Source organism: Octopus sinensis, linkage group LG27 (genome assembly GCF_006345805.1).
Source record: "Octopus sinensis linkage group LG27, ASM634580v1, whole genome shotgun sequence".
Taxonomy (NCBI): Eukaryota; Metazoa; Mollusca; class Cephalopoda; order Octopoda; family Octopodidae; genus Octopus; species Octopus sinensis.
Window position 1 is genome coordinate 15,142,927 of NC_043023.1, and position 25,087 is coordinate 15,168,013.

The 25,087-nt window shown below is 38.6% G+C and overlaps 3 protein-coding genes across 3 annotated transcripts in view; all 3 read left to right on the forward strand.

Annotated features, from left to right (window-relative positions):
* Positions 1-1,896: 1,896 nt before the first annotated feature.
* Positions 1,897-7,846, forward strand: LOC118768090 (zinc finger protein 708-like). Its single transcript, XM_036513893.1, has 2 exons — positions 1,897-1,944; positions 6,603-7,846. The coding sequence occupies exons 1-2, from the start codon at positions 1,897-1,899 to the stop codon at positions 7,743-7,745; spliced, it is 1,191 nt and encodes a 396-aa protein (XP_036369786.1). The 3' UTR covers positions 7,746-7,846.
* On the forward strand, positions 4,454-20,703 carry LOC115225218 (zinc finger protein OZF-like). Its single transcript, XM_036514006.1, has 3 exons — positions 4,454-4,492; positions 6,167-6,494; positions 18,583-20,703. Exon 3 carries the CDS (start codon positions 18,593-18,595, stop codon positions 20,261-20,263), a length of 1,671 nt encoding a protein of 556 aa, XP_036369899.1. The 5' UTR covers positions 4,454-4,492; positions 6,167-6,494; positions 18,583-18,592; the 3' UTR covers positions 20,264-20,703.
* LOC118768138 (zinc finger protein 708-like) overlaps positions 15,465-25,087 on the forward strand; it is a 184,623-nt gene continuing 175,000 nt past the window's right edge. Inside the window, exons 1-2 of the mRNA XM_036514018.1 lie at positions 15,465-15,538; positions 18,263-18,368. The gene's annotated coding sequence lies outside the window, so the exon portion shown is untranslated. The remainder of the gene's footprint in view (positions 15,539-18,262; positions 18,369-25,087) is intronic.

Below are 25,087 nucleotides of genomic sequence, written 5' to 3' on the forward strand. Positions count from 1 at the left end.
TGGTGCTTTTTACGTGAACATCAGCACGAACGCCAGTTAGCCGCTCTGGCAATGATCATGCTGTGGAGGAGAGAAATTTAAGACTGTTTGCCACTAGGAACTATTATATGCTGATGGTGTTACTCTCATAACAGAATCTGTTGCAGAACCAGAAAAGACATTCCATCTGTGGAATGATCACCGGGAAGCAAAGAGCCTCAAATTTAACATCACAAAAACCGAAGTTCTAATAAGCAGGAAAGCTGACAAACTCTATCCCACTCCAGGTAAGTGACTCTCATGTGGGGATGATATGAGCCAGAAGACAGCAATTATTTCTTTACTACCCACAAGGGGCTAAACACAGAGAGGACAGACAAACGGATTATGTCGATTACATCGAACCCAGTGCGTAACTGGTACTTAATTTATCGACCCCGAAAGGATGAAAGGCAAAGTCGACCTCGGCGGAATTTGAACTCAGAACGTAACGGCTACGCATTTCACCCGGTGTGGCAACATTTCTGCCAGCTCGTTGCCAGAAGACGTCAATGGTCAAAGGGATTGACCAGAACAGGAAGGGCAAGAGAGGAAGTGAGGGAAGGAAGGCCAGGGTCATCCTCTTTTGCCTTGGGGGATCACAATGAATGGACAAGAGACGAGCAAGCTTATAGGGACAGATACTAGCAGCTACTATTGCTAGGTGCGTGGGCTGGGCGCAAATTTTTGGGCAGCAAAACAACAAGGTGAATCGTTTATTTCTCCAAATTATAGTTCCCTCACACTAAGAGCACCGTCCAAGCATGAGCATTGCCAGAGCGGTTAACTGGCGTTCATGTCGGTGGCATGTAGGAAGCACCATTTGAGCGTGATTGTTACCAGCGTCGCCTTACTGGCACTTGTGCCGGTGTGCAGGTGACACGTAAAAAAAAAAAACATGATTTTTTTCGTGGCTGTTGCCAGTACTGCCAGACTGGCCCTCGTGCCGGTGGCACGTAAAAGCACCCACTACACTCTCGGAGTGGTTGGCGTTAGGAAGGGCATCAAGCTGTTGAAACTCTGCCAGATTAAAATTAATGGTGCAGCCTTCTGGTTTGCCAGACCTCAATCAAATCATTCAACCCATGCTAGCATCGAAAGCGGACATTAAACGATGATATATATATATATATATATACATATATATATATACATATATATATATATATATACATATATATATACATATATATATATATATATATATATATATATATATATATACATATATATATACATATATATATATATATATATATATATATATATATATATATATACATATATATACATATATATATATATATATATATATATATATATATATATATATATATATATATATACATATATATATATACATATATATATACATATATATATATATATATATATATATATATATATAATGGAAATTCGAGCAAGGTCGTTGCCAGAACCGCCTGACCGGCCCTCATGCCGGTGGCACATAAAATAACCCACTACACTCTCAGAGTGGTTGGCGTTAGGAAGGGCATCCAGCTGTAGAAACTCTGCCAGATCAAGATTGGAGCCTGGTGCAGCCATCTGGTTCGCCAGACCTCAGTCAAACCGTCCAACCCATGCCAGCATGGAAAGCAGACGTTTGCTGCTGATGATTATGTAAAAGTATATTTCTCCATTATTGCTATCTGCTTCCAAGTGATGGCAGCTAAGATAAAGATCAGCAGCTATGCCATTAGACCTTTCTATGGCGAAGAGATGTAGTGGCCTGGATCCATAAGATCAAAGTAGTGGTCAGGCTACGATCATTGATGATGTAGCAGGTCTCATGGTTTTGTACCTGGACGGAAGCGTGCTGGCTCTATACCTTGAGATGGACGAGAAGACCAACTGAGCATGACAAAGATTGAGCAATGCTTGATGGGAGCTTATATGGAGAAGATGGTATAGGAAGGCGAAGAGAGTGAATAGTATTTGTATGTAGAAGATGCTCTTGGATTATGAAGACTAAGGGGACACAGGAAATAGATTTTCTCAAATGCCCTGGAAGTGGTAGGGAGTTTCTCTTTCCTAGGAGACCTAATTAGTATCAAGAAAGTGTAGTTTCTAGAATAAGGTTAAGATGAAGAAAGTTCAGAGAACTATTATTTGAAGCTAAAAGTTTATCTGTCTATCTATCTATCTATCTATCTCTATATCTATCTATTTATCTATCTACCTACTTACCTATCTATCTATCTATCTATCTATTTATCTATCTATCTGTCTACCTACCTATCTATCTATCTATCAATCTATCTATCTATCTATCTACCTACCTACCTGTCTATCTATCAAACTATCTATCTGTCTGTCTACCTATCTATCTATCTATCTATCTATCTATCTATCTATCTATCTATCTATCTACCTATCTATATATATATATCTGTCTATCTATATATATATATATCTATCTTTCTATCTATTGTGCCTAGGTTCTCAAAGTGGGCGCTACCCCAAGCCTCCCCCCACCCCGTTGGTGTTGAGACGGTCCAAGTGGGTGCTGGTGCCTAAGGGGGTGGTGAAGGTTGAGTAGAGAAAAAAGAGGCGGGGAGGAAGGCAGTGGATTGGGGGAAGCTATAAATTTATTATATTATTATAGTATTGTATAGAAATTATATAATATATTAAATATCAAATCATTCGAAGTATATATAAATTAGAAAGAGATATGTGGAGGCGCGTGGCTTAGTGGTTGGGGTGTCAGCATCATGATCGTAAGATTGTGGTTTCGATTCCTGGACCGGGCAACGTGCTGTGTTCTTGAGTAAAACACTTTATTTCACGTTGCTCCAGTCCACTCAGCTGGCAAAAATGAGTAACGCTGTGATGGAATACATACACCATTGAAACCGGGAAACCGGGCCCATGAGCCTGGCTAGGCTTTAAAAGGGCACATTTATTTTTTATTTTTAGAAACAGACATAAAATATTTATTTATACATAAACATAGGAATGGGGTCGCTGAGGGTATTATGTAGCCATGAGGCGGGGGAGGGCCCAAAAAGTTAAAGGAATGAGATGTAGTGTGCAAGAGGAATAATATGGTGCATATAAGTGAGGCTAGCTGCATAAAGTAAAGAAAGACCGCATACACTAGAAGACTTGAGGCAAAATATTAACAGTTGGTTTTATGACATTGAGCAGCGCCAAATATCCCCCATAAGAAAGTGTATGCACAACAACGGGGCACTATTTAAGAAGAGTGGGCCCCGTCGGCGTAGTTGCGCATCCGCGCTAGCTAGTCGTGACTAGTCAATCCTTACTTTGTGTTTTTGTGTTTTATTTACTTTGTTTTAAAAAATTAGGATCTTTTCGGTTTGAACGGCAGTTTTTTCTAGCGGTGTCATATGAAATTGTCACCCATAATTATGACCCCAGTATCGATCTATTGCATTTTAATCTGTTTTAGGGTTAGGAGTTGGGGGAAGGGTATCTTTTTTTCTTCACAAATGTAAATAAACCCAATCTGTTTCTTAAACGAGGAACATATTCATACGGCACAGAATGTTTTTTACCTCAATGGAGGTCAGTGATTGGTTGAAATTGCAGAAATCGAAGAAAAAAAACAACAAATATCTTACAAACTATAGAAAGCCAAGAGAAAAAGGTGTTTTATAAACACATTCTACCAGTATACGAAGTTTAAAAGTGTTTAGTTAACTAGAAATTATGTTAAAAACTGCCGTTCAAACCAAAAAGATGCAAAAATTATTTACTTTGTGTAAATAAATTATTTATTTTGTTTTATTTACTTTTCTAGGTAGTCGTTTTAGGATCGACTAGCTAGCGCGGATGCGCGAGTGCGCGCACCGGGACCACTCTCCTTAAATAGTACCCAACAACGGGTTTTAGAAAACTGATGTGCGGAATACACACACACACAGACACACCCGTATCTTTGTGTTTGTACCCTCACCGACCGCCAGACAAGCTCCGCTGTTTTATTTGCGTCGAAGTAACTTAGGTGTTCGGTAACAGGTCACTGTAAAATTAGAACTTGGGACGAAAAGAAGCTTTGAGGTTCTAGTTTTGTATCTTTTGTCATTATTCGGATATGTTCCTTACAATTCACATTTTCATAAAGTAATTATAGAAATAAAAGATTAAAAAATATGCCACCTTAGCAATCGATAAACAATAATAATACGAATATCTTTACTACACACAGAGGGGACAAACGGATTAAGTCGATTACATCGATCCCAGTGCGTAAACTGGTACTTAATTAATCGACCCCGAAAGGATAAAAGGCAAAGTCGACCTCGGTGGAGTTTGAACTCACAACGTAGCGGCAGACGAAGTACACAACATTCGGAGAAAGAGTTCGTTTCGTTGATTTTTCTGTGCCGGTTTTTTGCAATAACTCCAAATAATATTTCTCGTTAGATCACTCCTCTGCTTAATTAAAGATCTTTCACTTTAATCACTGATTTATTTATCATAACAGGTAAGTTATAATAGATATTTTATTTCTAGTAAAATTCGGTGATCCTGGCTAATTCGAAACTCCAGACCAAAGCGAAAGTTTTAAATGTTGCTAATCTGAGATTTATAATTATTCTATTCTTTTGTAAAGTTCATTGATTAAGCCAGAAAATCTACAAGTGATTCGTTCAGAGGAAAGAAAGAGGAAAACAAATGAAATTTCATATTCATATTTGTAACGAACACCTTCGAGCGTATGATTGAAGCATTTCCTTAAAAGATATACGTTATTAACAATGTTTAAAAAAAAATAATAATGAAATTATAGTATACAGTGCTTAGGTGCACCACAACTTGTCGAAAGTGTGTATAAAGTATATGCAGTAATGTACAAATGTCTGGAAAGTGAACAGTGTACGAGTCAGATACATACTTGTGTGTGTATGGAGGGGAGAAAATCAGGTGTAGTGTTGCAAGGGGAAAAGTCGTATGCGGACGACTAAAGTGTAGTTAATAATAATAATTAATTCGTTTATTGGCCACAAAGGCTGACAAAAATAATTCAAACATAAAGGGACAAAACACAGGACGAAAGTTACAAAGGGTTTTGTCCGTTTGCAAAAAACGTGTAAAAATTCCAGAGATAACGAAAATATAACAATTGTAATTCCCAATAAGGGGATGCGCTTCGAAAGGTTAATCGTGGAAAAACCCACAAAAGCCACGGGAACCTGGTCAAAAGCGGGGTAGAGAGCCCCTCTCTCCTTTTATAATACTCTTTTATACTACAGATGTATCGAAATTATTGTATACAGTGCTCAGGTGCACCACAACTTGTCAAAGGTGCGTATAAAGCATATGCAATAATGTACAAATGTCTGGGAAGTGAACAGTATATGAGTCAGATACATGCTTGTGTGTGTATGGAGGGGAGAAAATCAGGTGTAGTGTTGGAGAATCTCAGGAAGCATGGAAGTTTGAAGGATGCAGTGCTCCGACAACTAACAACTGATGCCGGCAGTTTGTTCCATGCTTCAGCAACTCTTAGCATGAAAAAATGTTTCCGAAAGTCATGGGAGCTGTGCTGTTTTCTGACTTTGTAAACATGTCCATGTGTTTTAGACAGGTGGAGTTTTAAAATAATAATGATAATGAAATTATTGTATACAGTGCTCAGGTGCACCACAACTTGTCAAAGGTGCATATAAAGCATATGCAGTAATGTAGAAATGTCTGGGAAGTGAACAGTGTATGAGTCTGATACATGCTTGCGTGTGTATGGAGGGGAGAAAATCAGGTGTAGTGTTGGCGAATCTGAAATATATGTTTGATCTGTTATGAAAGTTGTAAGAGTCGAGAATACAACATAATTTCGTTAATAGTTCCGCTCAGTCAGGGATGACCTGTGGCTAAATAACAGTGATTTATCTTTGCTAATATAAGTACAACGTTATTGTCCAATATTCTGTAGTTCAACATATCGCATAATATCTAAAGGTGGAGGAGCCGTTGTCTGTGTATAGGTAGACATGACACAAAGTTGGACAATGTAATTTTAATAACAAAATATAGAGTAAAGAATAATTTTTCTGGTAAAAGTTTATATGTACAGTTTATCATAATGACAATATTTCTATAGCTGAATCTATGCTTTTTAAGTATTTCCCATATTTGTATTGTTTCTATATCGTTTCAGAATATCAGACGTTTGTGGCATAAGCAAGATTTTCCTGCAGATACATTCATGAATATTAATTATCTTTTGAAGACTAATGGAAGATGTTATAAATAAAAGACATAACCCTGTTTCTGGAAAAAGTGAAATATTTCTTCTGAATTAGTAGCACCATTTTCTTTCTACATTGCCTGGAATATTTATAAAGGTATCTCTCATTGTGTTTGAACTTGGAAAAATCTGCAAAGATCAGACTTGCTGAAAATATGGTAGTTGAAGTATTCGGAACATTATAGGAATATATAAAAAAAAGTAAACAAGAAATATATAATTTGTGGTTGTATAAGAAATATAGAACAATGAGTCATGTAGAAGATGGCTTATTTTCTGAAGAGATGACGAAAGAAAAAGAAAAACCATCATACAGTTGTGATATTTGTAAAAAGTCATTATCTAGTCAGGGACATCTCAATGTTCACAACGTATTCATACAGGTGAAAAGCCTCATCAGTGTGATATTTGTGGGAGGTCATTCACTGAAAAAGGAACCCTTACTTCTCATAAATACATTCATACAGGTGAAAGACCCCATAAGTGCGATATTTGTGGTAAATCCTTCCCTTACTTAAGCAGCTTTAATAAACACAAAGATTTTCACACAGGTGTGAAACCATATAATTGTGATGTTTGTGGCAAATCCTTTTCTCAAAAGAGTGGCCTTACTACTCACAAATACATTCATACAGGAGAGAAACCATATACCTGTGATATCTGTAATAAATCATTTTCTCTAAGAAGGAATTTAGCTGATCACAGACGCATTCATACTGGAGAAAAACCATATCAATGTGATATCTGTGGTAAATCATTCTCACAAAAGAGTACCCTTACTTCTCATAAATATAGTCACACAGGAGAGAAACAATATTACTGTGATGTCTGTGGTAAGTCTTTCTCTAGAAAAAGTATTGTTACTACTCACAAACGTATTCATACAGGAGAGAAGCCACATTGCTGTGATATCTGTGGTAAATCATTCTCTTCCGGAAGTAAGTTGACTACTCACATACGTATTCATACAGGGGAGAAACCGCATTGCTGTGATATCTGTGGGAGATGCTTCAGTATAAAACATATGTTAGTTGAACACAGACGTATTCACACAGGTGAAAAACCATACCACTGCGATACCTGTGGAAAATCATTCTCTTTGAAACGTAACTTGAATCAACACAAATCCATTCATACAGGAGAGAAGCGATATCACTGTGATATCTGTGATAAATCATTCTCTGTAAAGAGTAATTTTGCTGATCATATATACTATCACACGGGGGAGAAACCATATCATTGTGATATCTGTGGTAAATCATTCTCTTATAAATCTGGATTAACTACTCACAAATTCTTGCATACTGGACGAAAACCTCATCAGTGTGATATCTGTGGTATGTCATTTTCTCAGAAAAGTAGAGTTGCTATTCACAAACGTATTCATACAGGAGAGAAACCGTTTCATTGTGACATCTGTGGTAAGTCATTTGCTCACAAATGTACCCTTACTAATCATAAATACATTCATAAAGGAGAGAGAGCTTAGCACTTAGAGATCTGTGGTAAGCCGTGGTTGGCGTTAGGAAGGGCATCCAGCTGTAGAAACTGCCAAATCAAGATTGGAACCTGGTGCAGCCATCTGGTTCGCCAGCCCTCAGTCAAAATCGCCCAACCCATGCTAGCATGGAAAGCACACGTTAAACGATGATGAGGATAATCATCATCATCATCATTGTTCGACCGTGGTCGAGACAATGGAATTTACCATGCTACGCCAGACTTCATGGTCCATCATGGCATTACGGAGGTCCTGTTGCTGGATGCCTGTATCCCTGGAGATTACATCAGGGTAGGAGAGTGTGCGCCCTCTGGTATTGTGAGTAGATGGCTTCCAGAGGAGAAGAGTAGAAATTACTTCTTTTTCAGCTCTACAACAATGTCCAGCAAACTGGACTCTCCTACCTTTCACAAGAGATGACACAGGTGGTAGTTTCCCATATATTTGCATTTTGGTTGGATAATGAATAGAGATGCATTCACACAAAAGAGAGACCACGTTGTGTTGTTGTGGCAAGTTGTTTTTCTCAGATAACTGAAGACAATACAAACGTTCTCATACGGGAGAGAATTTATATCTGTGTGATATATGTAGTAAATCATTTCCTGGCAAAAATGATTTGGCTGATCACAAATACATTAATACAGGAGAGAAACCATAGCACTGCGACGTCTGTAATAAACCATTCTTTTGTAGAAATCGCTTAACACAAACATTATATATAAAAGTCAAGTTGTGTGTGTCTCCTACGATTTAGATTCCTAACTACTCCCACATTTTGCGGTGCAATTTAACCAAAACCGGGTATCTTATAGTCGTGATTCATATCGAGCCCTTCTGGGTATTAGCGCGCGTCTACGATTTAAAAAAAAATTTACCATCATTTTTTTCGCTATTATATAAGGGAAGTAACTCTCTAAAAATGTCTACAATGAGTCAACGATTTAAAAAAAAATTTACCATCATTTTTTTTCCATTTTTAATGCATTTTTTGGCTATAACTCTCTAAAAATGCTTATATAGTTATTTCCCTTACAAACCCGAGCAACGCCGGGCGATACTGCTAGTACAGGATAAGAATGTGTTACCTTTGCTAAATCATTCTCTCAATAACGTATCTTAACTGAACATATATTTATTGATATTGATCAATAAAAATATCAGTAATAAAATCGATTTCCTGGTGAAATAAAGTACAGCCATTGTTTTACTTTTTGTTGAATAAATTAATTTTATACATTTTCCTCATTTGCATCGACTCGTTAATTATGATGAGTATTTTTCATTTAAATTGCATTGATTACAATACTTAGTTAGTTAGTTAGTTAGTTAATTTGGCTCAAAAGCAAATAGCAAGGCCATGTAGGGGGACATGGAGTTAAGTACAGGGTGGTGTTCATGTAAAGAGTTCAGGCCACTTGAGGTCAAGGGAGACTTTGAACAAAGCAGTCGTCGGCATCTTCACCATCTCGTCCGGCAGCTTGTTCCACGGATCCACAACCCGGACGGAGAAAGCTCCTCTCCTTCGATTGAGATGAAATCGTTGCAGGTATAGCTTTTGGAATGACCCCGCAGCCGACGCTCTGGAGCAGGAGTGAAGAACAGCTCTTTCGAGAGGTTACACTTTCCGCTTATGATGCTGTGGGCGAGAATGAGATCACCACGGCGGCGGCGTTTTTCTAGAGAATGAAGGTCGAGCGTCCTCAGCCTTTCTTCATAGGACAAATTTTTGAGACCATGAACCATGCGGGTAGCCAGCTTCTGGACTCTTTCGAGATGCTGTATGTCTTTGAGGAGATAAGGAAAAGAGGCTTGAATACTGTATATATTTGAGTAATAGACGATCTCATGTAAAAGTTGACCCCCTATTTTGGCCAAAAAAATAAGAATTTTCCATAGACCCCTTATAAAAGTCAACCCTAGTATTTTAGAAACAACAGGATAACATTGGTGAGTCAAGGTATTGTATTATCCTGTATGTAGAAATAACACAAAATTGTGTGGCTACCTTACTGTAACCTGCTCTGGAGGTGCAATGGCCCAGTGGTTAGGGCAGCGGACTTGCGGTCATAGGATCGCGGTTTCGATTCCCAGACTGGGCGTTGTGAGTGTTTATTGAGCGAAAACACCTAAAGCTCCATGAGGCTCCGGCAGGGGATGGTGGTGATCCTATCTGTACTCTTTCACCACAACTTTCTCTCACTCTTACTTCCTGTTTCTGTTGTACCTGTATTTCAAAGGGCCGGCCTTGTCACTCTCTGTGTCACGCTGAATATCCCCGAGAACTACGTTAAGGGTACACGTGTCTGTGGAGTGCTCAGCCACTTACACGTTAATTTCACGAGCAGGCTGTTCCGTTGATTCGGATCAACCGGAACTCTCTTTGAAATACAAGTACAAGAGAAACAGGAAGAAAGAGTGATAGAAAGTTGTGGTGAAAGAGTACAGCAGGGACCACCACCACCCCCTGCCGGAGCCTCGTGGAGCTTTAGGTGTTTTCGCTCAATAAACACTCACAATGCCCGGTCTGGGAATCGAAACCACGATCCTCCGACTGCGAGTCCGCTGCCCTAACCACTGGGCCATTGCGCCTCCACTTTGCATTGTAAGAAGCGTGTTTCGCAGACCGCTCTGTTGGCAAACACTGGTGAATGCCACTGTCTGAATTGGTACAAATGCATAATGTTGATTAGCCTAAAAACATTCACTAATCGCTAGATCAGTGGTTCCCATCTGACCATGTGTTTATCTCCAAATATAATAAATATGAATCATACGCTTGTCTCTTTACATGTGAGAAACGTGTTTCACTGACAGCAGTGGCGGCGAGCAACAGCGAACACCACTGAATTTGTAAAGTGGCACATAAAATGCACCAATCTGCCCGTGGCCGTTGCCAGCCTCGCCTGGCTCCAGTGCAGGTGGCACGTAAAATGCATCAATCCGCCCATGGCCGTTGCCAGCCTCGCCTGGCACGTAAAAAGCACCCACTACACTCACGGAGTGGTTGGCGTTAGGAAGGGACATCCAGCTGTAGAAACACTGCCAGATAAGACTGGAGCCTGGTGCAGCCTTCTGGCTTCCCAGACCCCAGTTGAACCATCCAACCCATGCTAGCATGGAAAGCGGACGTTAAACGATGATGATGATGATGTATGACTTCAGCTTTAATGAAGGATTCGATTTGAAATGCAGCTTTTGATTATTTCTCCTGGATAAAATGATCTGTGGAACTGAATAGGAGTCAAACTGATAGCTTTCATCAGAGAGAAATGCTTTAAAAAGGTGGCGAGCTGGGAGACTCATTAGCACGCCAGATGAAATGCTTAGCGGTATTTCATCTGCCACTACGTTCTGAGTTCAAATTCCACCGAGGTCGACTTTGCCTTTCATCCTTTCAGGGTCGATTAAATTTAAATAAGTACCAGTTACACACTGGGGTCAATGTAATCATCTCAATCCGTTTGTCTGTCCTTGTTTGTCCCCTCTATGTTTAGCCCCTTGTGGTATTTCCTCTGCCGTTATGTTCTGAGTTCAAATTCCGCCATGGTCGGCTTTGCCTTTCATCCTTTCGGGGTCGATTAAATAAGTACCAGTTATGCATTGGGGGCGATATAATTGACTTATTCCGTTTGTCTGTCCTTGTTTGTCCCCTCTGTGTGTAGCCCCTTGTAGGCAATATAGAAATAAGAAATTCTTTAAAATGCTATGGCAATTTAAACATTAAAAAAGTAGGTGAGAAAACAGATGGCAATGAAGGAATTTGGCATGAAAACTTAAAAAGTATCAGGTCAGAGTCAGGATTTTAAGAAATCAGCTCAGTTTCTGTATAGTGTCCATGGAATACAGTCGTAGAGTTGAGGGTGTAAAATTTCTCAGTCATTTAACGCAAAAAAGCCTTCCAGAAAAAACAACAAATAGACATTAGTGTTTAAACTAAAAGTCATTGAAGTTGCTGAGAAGATAAATAACTGTAGCTGCAAGTGAATTTTGTGTTTCAGAGAAACTTATGAGAGACTGGAAAAAGTGGTCTAACAAACTTCAGAGAATACCAAAAAGAAAATGTGCTAACAGAGGAAAACCTGTTAAGTGGCCACAATTGGAGAACAAAGTTGCAGAGTGGGTACCATAAATCATCGAGTATAATCCACATTTTTTCACCAAAATTTAAAGGTCAAAATCCCTAGTGCGTACTATATACGAGGTTAAAAATGAAAATTATTTCCTAAGCAATGTCCAAGTCTCTATTTGCTGTCGGGCGTGAAAATACCTTAAAGCTAAGCCTGAAAGCAATGAAGTCATAAAAGAATCATCCATAACTTGCAGTAAGCAACATTTATTAAACGTTATTACTGTTATTTCTTTATTTTCTGCAAACAAAATGCACAAAAAAGCTACACGTTTGCATTATGTTATATATACAATAATAAGAAAGGACGTTACCGTATACATTTTTACAAACCAAGGACGTTATATAGACCTCCTTGACTCAGGTTAGAGAAGGGGTGCATATTATACACAAGGTTTAGGTTTTTCAGAGGTACAGTCCCCTAAAAATCCCCTGCGTATTATACTCGAGGATTTACGGTACTTAAAAATTATCAAAATGGAAAGTGTTTTATTTGTGAAGCCATCTGAATTCATGTGGGAAAGGAATCAAAGAAGGATGGAATTTCAGATTTTATGTGCTGGATGGTGCACTAGGTTCATGAGATGTTATAACTTAGTACATTGGCAGAAACTGTTGTCAGATCATTCAAGAAATGTAGAATTTCGAATGCCTTAGATGGTGCAGAAGATGACTGTCAATGGGATGATAAGGATGATGTACTACCTCAAACTATGGACAGCAAAGATGAAGAAAATCCTTACGATGATATCGTTAATTCTGACAGTTATGAAGCTTTATTTAGGGCTGAAGATAATGAACAGCTTAATTTTTTTAGGGTTTTAATGAACTTTTTGTGTAAAATTTTGAAAATATACCATGTGGTAAGTCATCATCATTGTTCGACCGTGGTCGAGACAATGGAATTTACCATGTTGCGCCAGACTTCACGGTCCATCATAGCATTACGGAGGTCCTGTTGCTGGATGCCTGTATCCCTGGAGATTACATCAGGGTAGGAGAGTGTGCGCCCTCTGGTGTTGCGAGTAGATGGCTTCCAGAGGAGAAGAGTAGAAATTACTTCTTTTTCAGCTCTACAACAATGTTCAGCAAACTGGACTCTCCTACCTTTCACAAGAGATGACACAGGTGGTAATTTCCCATATATTTGCATTTTAGTTGGATGGCGCCTCCACGAGAGATTTTGAGCTCTCATAAGGAGGCGAGTGTAGGTTCCATCCAACCGCCTCTCAAGCTTCTTTGATAACGTCCAGGTTTCTGAGCCATATAGTAGGATTGGTTCGACTGTGGCTTTGAATATTTCAAGTTTGAAGTCTCTACTTAGATTTGATGACCAGATCTTATGCATGTAAACTATCTTCCACCTTAGTAAACTATCGAAAGAGCACATTACTAAAAAACACCATCTCGCCTGGAAATCCATCAAAGACCTATCAGGCAAAAATTCTGGGTCATCAATTAGAATTAAAGGGGGATCAGCTAAGAAGCGTTTAGAAAATTGGTCAACCCATTTTAAAAACCTCCTTGGGAAGAATGCCAAAATCCCTGATAACCCCACTCTCCCAAGTGTGCCTATATCATGTGGTAAGTAGCTTGCTAACCAACCACATGGTTCCGGGTTCAGTCCCACTACGTGGCATCTTGGGCAAGTGTCTTCTGCTATAGCCTCGGGCCGACCAAAGCCTTGTGAGTGGATTTGGTAGACGGAAGCTGAAAGAAGCCTGTCGTATATATGTATATATATATATGTATGTGTGTGTGTATATGTTTGTGTGTCTGTGTTTGTCCCCCTAGCATTGCTTGACAACTGATGCTGGTGTGTTTACATCCTCGTCACTTAGCGGTTCGGCAAAAGAGACCGATAGAATAAGTACTGGGCTTACAAAGAATAAGTCCCGGGGTCGATTTGCTCGACTAAAGGCGGTGCTCCAGCATGGCCACAGTCAAATGACTGAAAGAAGTAAAGAGTAAAGAGTACTGTAATTATAATTTAAAGCTGTGTTACCATAAATGTCTACTTCACTTTTTGTTTGCATAAATAAAAATTTGATAATTTATTGGTTTTTATTGACATTAGTAATTATTTTGATATTTGTTTTATATTTTGGGCCTCAAGCTTCACTTCACTTCTCCCGAGTTCTTCTACTCTTATAAAAATCGATGGCCAACTTGAACTTTCTTTCCCTCTTACTCCAGAAGTCGTCGCCAGGTAATTTCACTTTTCATTAAATAAGTTCTTATATTCCAGGTCTTATATTCGTTTATCTTTCTCTCCAGAATGCTTTGCTCTTCAGAAGGTAAGTAAATTATCAGTTTTACCCTTAGCTTTGTTAGGTTTTCAATAACAACTGTTTCTATCCATCGATCTTAGCAAAGAAACCGCTTGAAACAAGTCGGCTGCGTTTGTATGCATGGTGAGCGAAACGATTTTATTATAAAATAAAAAATAGATCGATACTAGGGTCATAATTACAGGTGGACACTAAAGAGGGAACGGTTTTGTTATCCAGCTCTGTTTACGAGTGACCCCTCAGTTTATGGCTACAGGGTATCTTTTTTCTCATAAAAAACAGGGACATTTTCATATGACGCCGCCAGTAAATGTTACGGCAGAAATCGCTTTCACCTCAATAGACGTCATTCATTGGTTGAAATTGCAGAAATTGAAGAAAAAAAACAGCAAATATCTTACAAAGTATAGAATTTTCTCAATAAAGCCAAGAGAAAAAGAAGCAATCTTTCGTCTCTAGTAGACCTTTCCGTCGATTTCCGTAAAATTTTTTTTTTTTTTTACATATGGGCTTGCGGGAACTTTTGAAGTAATGAGAGCGAAAGAGACTAAGAGAAAACGATTGTATGACGAGGGAAGTTCTTTTGAAGTTACCGTGCATGGCAAGCATTGATGTACATGTGTGTGTGTGTGTGTTTGATGGGGTGTGGGAGACAGACAGTATGTTGTGTAAGTGAAGTGCTTCTGTTAGTGTGTGTGAAGAGACAGAGTAATGTGTGAAAGAAAGAGATAACTGAAATTTTTTACTCGGTGTATGTGTATATCTATGTATATTCAAAAGTTCCCGCAAGCCCATATGTAAAAAAAAAAATTTTTTTACGGAAATCGACGGAAAGGTCTACTAGAGACGAAAGATCGCGAATGATGTTTTATAAACACATTCTACCAGTAAACGAAGTTTAAAAGTGTTTAGTTAACTAGAAATTATTTTTAAAAAACTGCCGGTCAAAGCGAAAAGATCCGATGGGTGAAATACACACACCTCGTCCCCAACAATCTGACAAGCTGTGTTGGTCTATTTGCGTTCGGTAACAGGCCACTGTAAAATTAGCATTTGGCACGAAAAGAAGCTGTGAGGGTTTTAGTTTTGTGCCTTTTGTCACAATTCAGGTATCTTTCTGACAATTCACATTTTCAAAAAGTAATTATAACAATAGAAAAACTATAAAAAAATCTCCGCCTTAGTTTTAGCAACAGAGAGAAACGTAATAATACGAAGTACGCAACATTCGGAGTGTTAGTTCGTTTCGTTGATTTTTCTGCGCCGATTTTTCGAAGTACCTTCAAATTAAATTTCCCGTTATGTCACTTTTTGTAATTAAAGTACTTTTACATTAATCACTGATTTATTTATCATAACAGGTAAGTTATAATAGATATTTTATTTTTCTAGTAAAAGTCGGTGAACCTGGCTAATTCGAAACTCCTGACCAAAGCGAAAGTTTTAAATGTTGCTAATTTGAGATTTATATTAATTATATTTATTAATTATGCCAAGAAAATCTGAATTTTATTTGGTATGTCAATGAAAAAGGAGCAGATCTTTAATTTGTATTGTTACAGTAGATATTCCATTTGCTAATTGTGTCTATTGAGAGCCGTCTATTGTCTTTTCATTGAGGTATCACTTGCTACCTGTCTATTTATGTCATAAAAATGATCCGCCGAGGTTGACTTTGCCTTTCATCCTTTCGGGGTCGATAAATTAAGTACCAGTTACTCACTGGGGTCGATGTAATCGACTTAATCCGTTTGTCTGTCTTTGTTTGTCCCCTCTATGTTTAGCCCCCTGTGAGTAGTAAAGAAATAGGTATTTCATCTGTCTTTACGTTCTGAGTTCAAATTCCGCCGAGGTCGACTTTGCCTTTCATCCTTTTAGGGTCGATAAATAAAGTACCAGTTTCGCACTGGAGTCGATATAATCAACTTAATCCATTTGTCTATCCTTGTTTGTCCTCTCTATGTTTAGTCCCTTGTGGGTAGTAGAGAAATACATACAATCATCATCATTGTTCGACAGTGGTCGAGACAATGGAATTTACTATGTTACGCCAGACTTCACGGTCCATCATAGCATTACGGAGGTCCTGTTGCTGGATGCCTGTATCCCTGGAGATTACATCAAGGTAGGAGAGTGATACCCCTATGATAAAACAAGAAACGATTTTTGGTAGACACAATCACCAAGTGATTCATCTGCAGGGGAGGAATAATAAGAAGAAAAAAATGGAAATTTCATGGTTGTATTTGTGACCCACACCTTCAAATGTATGACTGAAATATTTCCAAGAGGGGAAGTCATATGTGGAAGGCTTAAATGTAGTTAAATTTGTTTACGTGTCTCTTTATGTTATCAAAATGATCCCCGTTGATAATGATGTCCTTTATACAACAATATCCGACAGAAACGTGGGCAGTGATACCTATTTCTTTATTACCCACAAGGGGCTAAACATAGAGGGGACAAACAAGGACAGACATAGGTATTAAGTCGATTGCATCGACCCCAGTGCGTAACTGGTACTTAATTTATCGACCCCGAAAGGATGAAAGGCAAAGTCAACCTCGGCGGAATTTGAACTCAGAACGTAGCGGTAGACGAAATACCGCTAAGCATTTCGCCCGGTGCGCTAACGATTCTGCCAGCTCGCCGCCGTGGGCAGTGATACCTGTTTCTTTATTACCCACAAGGGGCTAAACATAGAGGGGACAAACAAGGACAGACATAGATATTAAGTCAATTGCGTAACTGGTACTTTATTTATCGACCCCGAAAGGATGAAAGGCAAAGTCGACCTCGGCGGAATTTGAACTCGCAGTGATATCCCTTTGATAAAAGAAGAAACGATTTTTGGTAGACACAATCACTAAGGGATTCATCTGCAGGGAAGGAATAAGAAGGAAAAAAAAGGGGTAAAAAATGAAATTTCATGGTCGTATTTGTGATCGACACCTTCAAATGTATGACTGAAATATTTCCAAGAGGGGAAAAGTCATATGTGGAAGGCTTAAATATAGTTAAATTTATTTGATCTGTTATGAAAGTTGTAACAGTCAAGAATACAACATAATTTCGTTAATAGATCCGCTCAGTCAAGGATGACCTAGGGCTAAACAGCAGTGACTTGTCCAGTATTTTGTAGTTTAGCATTTTACATAATATCTGATGGTGGAGGAGTCGATGTCTGTGTATAGGTAGACACTACACAAAGTTGTGTAATATAACTTTAATAGCACAATATATAGTAAAGAATAATTTTTCTGGTAAAAAGGCGCAGGAGTGGCTGTGTGGTAAGTAGCTTGTTTACCAACCACATAGTTCCAGGTTCAGTCCCACTGCGTGGCACCTTGGGCAAGTGTCTACTACTATAGCCTCGGGCCGACCAAAGCCTTGTGAGTGGATTTGGTAGACGGAAACTGAAAGAAGCCCGTCGTATATATGTGTATATTCATATATATGTACGTGTGTGTGTTTGTGTGTCTGTGTTTGTCTCCCTAGCATTGCTTGACAACCGATGCTGGTGTGCTTATGTCCCCGTTACTTAGCGGTTCGGCAAAAGAGACCGATAGAATAAGTACTGGGCTCACAAAAGAATAAGTCCTGGGCTTGAGTTGCTCGATTAAAGGCGGTGCTCCAGCATGGCCGCAGTCAAATGACTGAAACAAGTAAAAGAGTATGTACATTTCGTTTTGGGATTTGGTTTGCAAGATTCTTTATATGAGTTCGTGTGTTGAAGCATATTCTGTTGTGTCTGAGGAGAGTCATTTTCTTTTTGTGCCTTATAATGTAACACACTCTGCGGTAAAATTTCCACTTTTTTTCTTATTTTTATTGTCCTAAAATTTTCAAAACTATTGAAGAGGTTGCAAGACGCAACGAAAATTTTAGCTAAATAAAAATAAGAAAAAAGTGGAAATTTTACCGGTGATTGTGTTAAATTATAAGGCACAAAAAAAAAAAGACTCTCCCCAGACACAACAGAATTTATATGTACAGTTTATCATAATGACAATTAATATTTCTATAGCTGAATCTCTGCTTTTTAAGTATTTCCTATATCTTGTATTATTTCTATATCGTTTCAGAATATCAGACGTCTGTGGCATAAGCAAGATTTTCCTGCAGATACATTCATGAATATTAATTATCTTTTGAAGACTAATGGAAGATGTTATAAATAATAGACATAACCCTGTTTCTGGAATAACTGAAATATTTCTTCTGAATTAATAGCACCATTTTCTTTTCGCATTGCCTGGAATATTTATAAAGGTATTTCATGTTGTATTTGAAAAATGTGCAAAGAACAGATTTGCTGAAAATATAGCAGTAGAAGTATTTGAAATATATATATAAAAAAGTATACAAGAAATATATAAATTGTGGTTTTGTGGTTGTGTAAGAAATATAGAACAATGAGTCATGTGAAAAACGTAACGGATGGCTTATTTTCTGAAGAGATGGCAAAAGAAAGAGAAAAACCATCATACAGTTGTGATATTTGTAAAAAGTCATTATCTAGTCAGGGAAACCTCAACGTTCACAAGCGTATTCATACAGGTGAAAAGCCACATCAGTGTGATATTTGTGGGAGGTCATTCTCTGAAAAAGGCACCCTTGCTTCTCATAAATACATTCATACAGGTGAAAGACCCCACAAGTGTGATATTTGTGGTAAATCCTTCTCTTACACCAGCAGCTTTAATAAACACAAAAATATTCACACAGGTGTGAAACCATATAATTGTGATGTCTGTGGCAAATCATTCTCTCAAAGCAGTGGCCTTGCTACACACAAATACATTCATACAGGAGAGAAACCATATACCTGTGATATCTGTAATAAATCATTCTCTCTCAGAAGGAATTTAGCTGCTCACAGACGCATTCATACAGGAGAAAAACCATATCAGTGTGATATCTGTGGTAAATCATTCTCTCAAAAGAGTATCCTTACTTCTCACAAATATATTCACACAGGGGAGAAACGATATAAGTGCGATGTCTGTGGTAAATCTTTCTCTCAAAAAGGTAACGTTACTTCTCACAAACGTATTCATACAGGCGAGAAACCACATTGCTGTGATATCTGTGGTAAATCATTCTCTTCAGGAAGCGGTTTAACTACTCACATACGTATTCATACAGGGGAGAAACCGCATTGCTGTGATATCTGTGGGAGATCCTTCAATGTAAAGCATATGTTAGTTGATCATGGACGTATTCACACAGGCGAAAAACCATATCACTGTGATACCTGTGGAAAATCATTCTCTCGGAAAGGTAACTTAAAAAAACACAAAACCATTCATACAGGAGAGAAACGATATCACTGTGATATCTGTGATAAATCATTCTCTGGAAAAAATAATTTTGCTGATCACATATACATTCACACGGGGGAGAAACCATATCATTGTGACATCTGTGGTAAATCATTCTCTTTTAAAACCGCATTCACTGCTCACAAATTTATCCATACTGGACAGAAACCCCATCAATGTGATATCTGTGGTATGTTGTTTTCTCAAAAAAGTAAAATTACTATTCACAAACGCATTCATACAGGAGAGAAACCGTTTCGTTGTGACATCTGTGGTAAGACCTTCGCTCACAAAAGTACCCTTACCTACCACAAATTCACTCATAGAGGAGAGAAACCCTATCACTTAGCGATCTATGATAAGATACTCTCTCGAAGAAATAAGTTAGCTGAACAGAGGCGTATTCACACAAGAGAGAAACCATATTGTTGTGATATTTGTGGTAAGCCATTTTCTCAGTCGGGTAACTTGAGTAGACACAAACGCTCTCATATGGGAGTGAAATTATATCAGTGTGATATCTGCGGTAAATCATTCCCTGGAAAAACTCATGTGGTTGATCATAAACGTACTCACACAGGAGAGAAGCCATACGGCTGTGATGTTTGTGGCAAATCATTCTCGCAGGTCGGTAACTTAGGTAGACACAAACGCCTTCATGAGGGAGAGAAGTCACATCAGCGTGACGTTTGTGATGAATCGTTTCCTGGAAAAAAGGATTTGGCTGATCCCAAAGGCACTCACACAGAAGAGAAACCATAGCACTGTGACGTCTTTGATAAGTCATTCTCTGAGAGACATCACTTGACTGAACCCCATCATATTCATACAGGATAAGGTTCTTATGACTGTAATCTATGCTAAATCATTCTGTCAGGAATATGCTGTATATACTTATAAACATATTCACACAGGAGAGAAACTCTATTGCTGTGATATCTGAGGTAAATCATTCTCTGTGGAACAATATTGAACTCATCACAAATACATTCATACAGGAGAGAAATCATATCACTGTGACATCTGGGACAAGTCATTCTCTCAGAAAAGGTACTTAAATAGACACAAATGCATTAATACAGGGGACAAACCATAGCACTGTAGTATCTGCAGTAAATTATTCCGTTTAAGAAAATATTTAATTAATTACAAGTCTGCTCATACTGGAGAGAAACTATGTTACTGTGATGTCTGCAGCAAATCATTCTCTCAGGAATATGCTGTATATACTTATAAACGTATTCATACAGGAGAGAAACTCTACTGCTGTGATACCTGAGGTAAATCATTCTCTGTGGAACAATATTGAACTCATCACAAATACATTCATACAGGAGAGAAATCATATCACTGTGACATCTGGGACAAGTCATTCTTTCATAGAGAGAAATAATAAACTAAACACAAACATATTCATACAGGAGAAGATTCTTATGACTGTGTAATCTGTGCTAAATCATTCTCTCAATAATCTACCTTAACTAAACCTGTATTTATTCATATTGATCAATAACAATATCAGTCATAAAATAAATATTTATTTTGAAGCTATTTAATTTGTTGATCTTATTTAATGTGGAGGCGCAATGGCCCAGTGGTTAGGGCAGCGGACTCGCTGTCATAGGATCGCGGTTTCGATTCCCAGACCGGGCGTTGTGAGTGTTTATTGAGCGAAAACACCTAAAAGCTCCACGAGGCTCTGGCAGGGGATGGTGGTGATCCCTGCTGTACTCTTTCACCACAACTTTCTCTCACTCTTACTTACTGTTACTGTTGTACCTGTATTTCAAAGGGCCGACCTTGTCACTCTCTGTGTCACGCTGAATATCCCCGAGAACTACATTAAGGGTACACGTGTCTGTGGAGTGCTCAGCCACTTACACGTTAATTTCACGAGCAGGCTGTTCCGTTGATTCGGATCAACCGGATCCCTCGTCGTCGTAACCGACGGAGTGCTTCCTCCCTTATTTAATAAACAAAACACAAGGTATTAGCTGTTAAGATGCAGTGATGAGATAAACGAATGGATGAGTTTGTACATTACTCTTTTACTCTCTCTTTTACTTGTTTCAGTCATTTGAGGCGGCCATGCTGGAGCAACCACCTTTAGTCGAGCAAATCGACTCCGGACCTTATTCTTATAAGCCCAGTACTTATTCTATCGGTCTCTTTACCGAACAGATTGTGGTTATCTAATGAAGATGTGTTGGAGCCAGTTCGTAGATGGTTGCCCAGTGTGAGGAAAATATATTTCCCAGTCACTGATAGAATGTTAAAAATGTGAGACATATTGTAATATAAAAGTATAGTATTACTTTTTATTGAACAAATTAATTTTTTACATTTTCCTCATTTGCATCAACTCACTAATTATGGCCAGCCTCGTCTGGCCACCTGTGTCGGTGGCACATAAAAAACACCATCCGAGCGTGGCCGTCTGCCCAGCCTCGTCTGCACCTGTGTCGGTGGCACATAAAATCACCCACTACACTCTCGAGTGTGGTTGGCGTTAGGAAGGGCATCCAGCTGTAGAAACACTGCCAGATCAGACTGGGCTGGTGCAGCCGCGGCTTGCCAGACCCCAGTTGAACCGTCCAAACCCATGCTAGCATGGAAAGCGGATGTTAAACGATGATGATGATGATGATCTTTCATTCACATAGTGTTGATTAAATTAATTTGTTATGTTTTCTTGTGGACATCTCATTATAATAATAATAATGAAATTACTGTATACAGTGCTCAGGTGCACCACAACTTGTCAAAAGTGCGTATAAAGCATATACAGTAATGTACAAATGTCTGGAAAGTGAACAGTGTATGAGTCAGATACATGCATGTGTGTGTATGGAGGGGAGAAAATCAGGTGTAGTGTTGGCGAATCTCTCAGGAAGCATGGAAGTTTTGAAGGATGCAGTGCTCCGACAACTAACAACCGATGCCGGCAGTTTGTTCCATGCTTCAGCAACTCTTAGCGTGAAAAAATGTTTCCAAAAGTCATGGGAGCTGTGCTGTTTTCTGACTTTGTAAACATGTCCACAGGTGTTAGACGGGCGGAGTTTGAAAAGGTGCTCAGAGTTATTGTTTGTAAGATGGTTATGACATTCCAGTTCCCATTCATGGTTGGCTGCTTCCTGCTGGACATGCTTAGGGATCCAAGTATCTGCACCCTTCGTTGTTACTGCCTCATACCTCCCAGAACAAGCTGGGGGCTTATTGCTGTTTGCCACTGTCACAATATTGCATGGAGACAACAATATACTTTTCAAAAGCCTTACCCCTACCCTGCTTACAGTCCAAACTCATCCTTTGTGTAACCCATGCAACAGATGATTCAGCATCCTTATTTTTCTTTTTTTCTAATTTCCTGTCATCTGATCTTGTGAATTTTTATGAATAAATTTAATAATGTTAAACATATTGTAATATAAAAACCTACATCTGTGAGACTTTATTATTTATGATATCTAGAGCAGACATCGTAGCAACACATACAAAGAAAGCATTGGTATGGTCTGCTCTCTTTACTCTTTACTCTTTTACTTGTTTCAGTCATTTGACTGTGGCCATGCTGGAGCACCGCCTTTAGTCGAGCAAATCGGCCCCGGGAATTATTCTTTGTAAGCCCAGTACTTATCCTATCGGTCTCTTTTGCGAGCCGCTAAGTGATGGGACGTAAACCACCATCATCGGTTGTCAAGCATGCTCGGAGGGACAAACACAGAACACACAAACACACACACGCATATATATATATATATATGTAAGCCCAGTACTTATCCTATCGGTCTCTTTTGCCGAGCCGCTAAGTGATGGGGACGTAAACACACCAGCATCGGTTGTCAAGCAATGCTAGAGGGACAAACACAGACACACAAACACACACACGCATATATATATATATATATATATACGACAGGCTTCTTTCAGTTTCCGTCTACCAAATCCACTCACAAGGCATTGGTCGGCCTGGGGCTATAGCAGAAGACACTTGCCCAAGATGCCACGCAGTGGGACTGAACCCGGAACCATGTGGTTGGTTAGCAAGCTACTTACCACACAGCCACTCCTGCTGTTAACCTTTTGTGGAAGATTTTTTTCCATTCACTGATAGTGAATATTTTCCACTATTTCTAGCATTTCTCTATGTACAACTGTATATGTTAAGGTGTTGGCGGCGAGCTGGCAGAAACGTTAGCGTGCCGGGTGAAATGCTTAGCGGTATTTCGTCTGTGTTACGTTGAGTTCAAATTTTGCCGAGGTCAACTTTGCCTTTCATCCTTTCGGGGTTGATGAAATAAGTACCAGTTACGCACTGAGGTCAATGTAATCGACTAGCTTCCTTTCACCAAAATTTTCAAGGCTTTGTGCCTAGAGTAGAAATAGTATATGTTAAGGTGTCAATAATCCTAGCACCTACAGCGGCGTGTGTGGAAGTTGGAGTTTGAATAACTAACAATGTTGGGTGAGATATATATCTGATAATTTTTTACTCTCTTTTACTTGTTTCAGTCATTTGACTGCAGCCATGCTGGAGCACCGCCTTTAGTCGAGCAAATCAACTGCAGGACTTATTTTTTGTAAGCCTAGTACTTATTCAATTGGACTCTTTTTGCCAAACCACTAAGTTACGAGGATGTAAACACACCAGCATCGGTTGTCAAGCGATGTTGGGGGGGGACAAACACAGACACCCAAACACACACACATATATCTATCTATCTATCTATCTATATATATATATATATATATATGCATACATATATATATATATACACATATATACGACGTTTGTCACTGTTATTTATGACAACCCTAACCCTAAAACCTTAATGCTAAAACCAGTACAAACGCATGAACAATGTCATAAATAACAGTGACAAACGAAAAATACACCGCCGATAGTTGTTGATAAACAACAGCAGTAATTTTATTCAGCTGAATACACATCATTGATTGGTTGAAATTACTGAAATACGAGAACTTTAACATGAAATAACTTCGTAAAAATAGGTTTTTTTCTCAAAAATGCTAAGAGTAAAAGATGTTTTATATGACACATTCTACCAGTTTCTGAAGTTTGAAAGTGTTTAGTTACGAAAAATTATTTTTTAAATCTGTCGGTCAAAAGATAAAGATCCAACAGATGTGCACATTCATACATTTAAATCAATGCAAAGACAGACAGATGCACACAATAAGTTTATTCATGGTTACATGCCAGTATACGATACATGCGTGTGTCAGCCAATCACTTACACACATAGGTATTCATGTATATACATAAGTACTTACATACATACATACATATGAGTAGACAACCATTTGCACATATACATATAGACATCATAACAACAGTCATCATGTAGCATATACATGTATGCACATAAATATACTCAGACATATATTTCTTTACTACCCACAAGGGGCTAAACATAGAGGGGACAAACAAGGACAGTCAAAGGGATTAAGTCGATTACATCGACCCCAGTGCGTAACTGGTACTTAATTTATCGACCCCGAAAGGATGAAAGGCAAAGTCAACCTCGGCGGAATTTGAACCCAGAACACGTGACAGCAGACGAA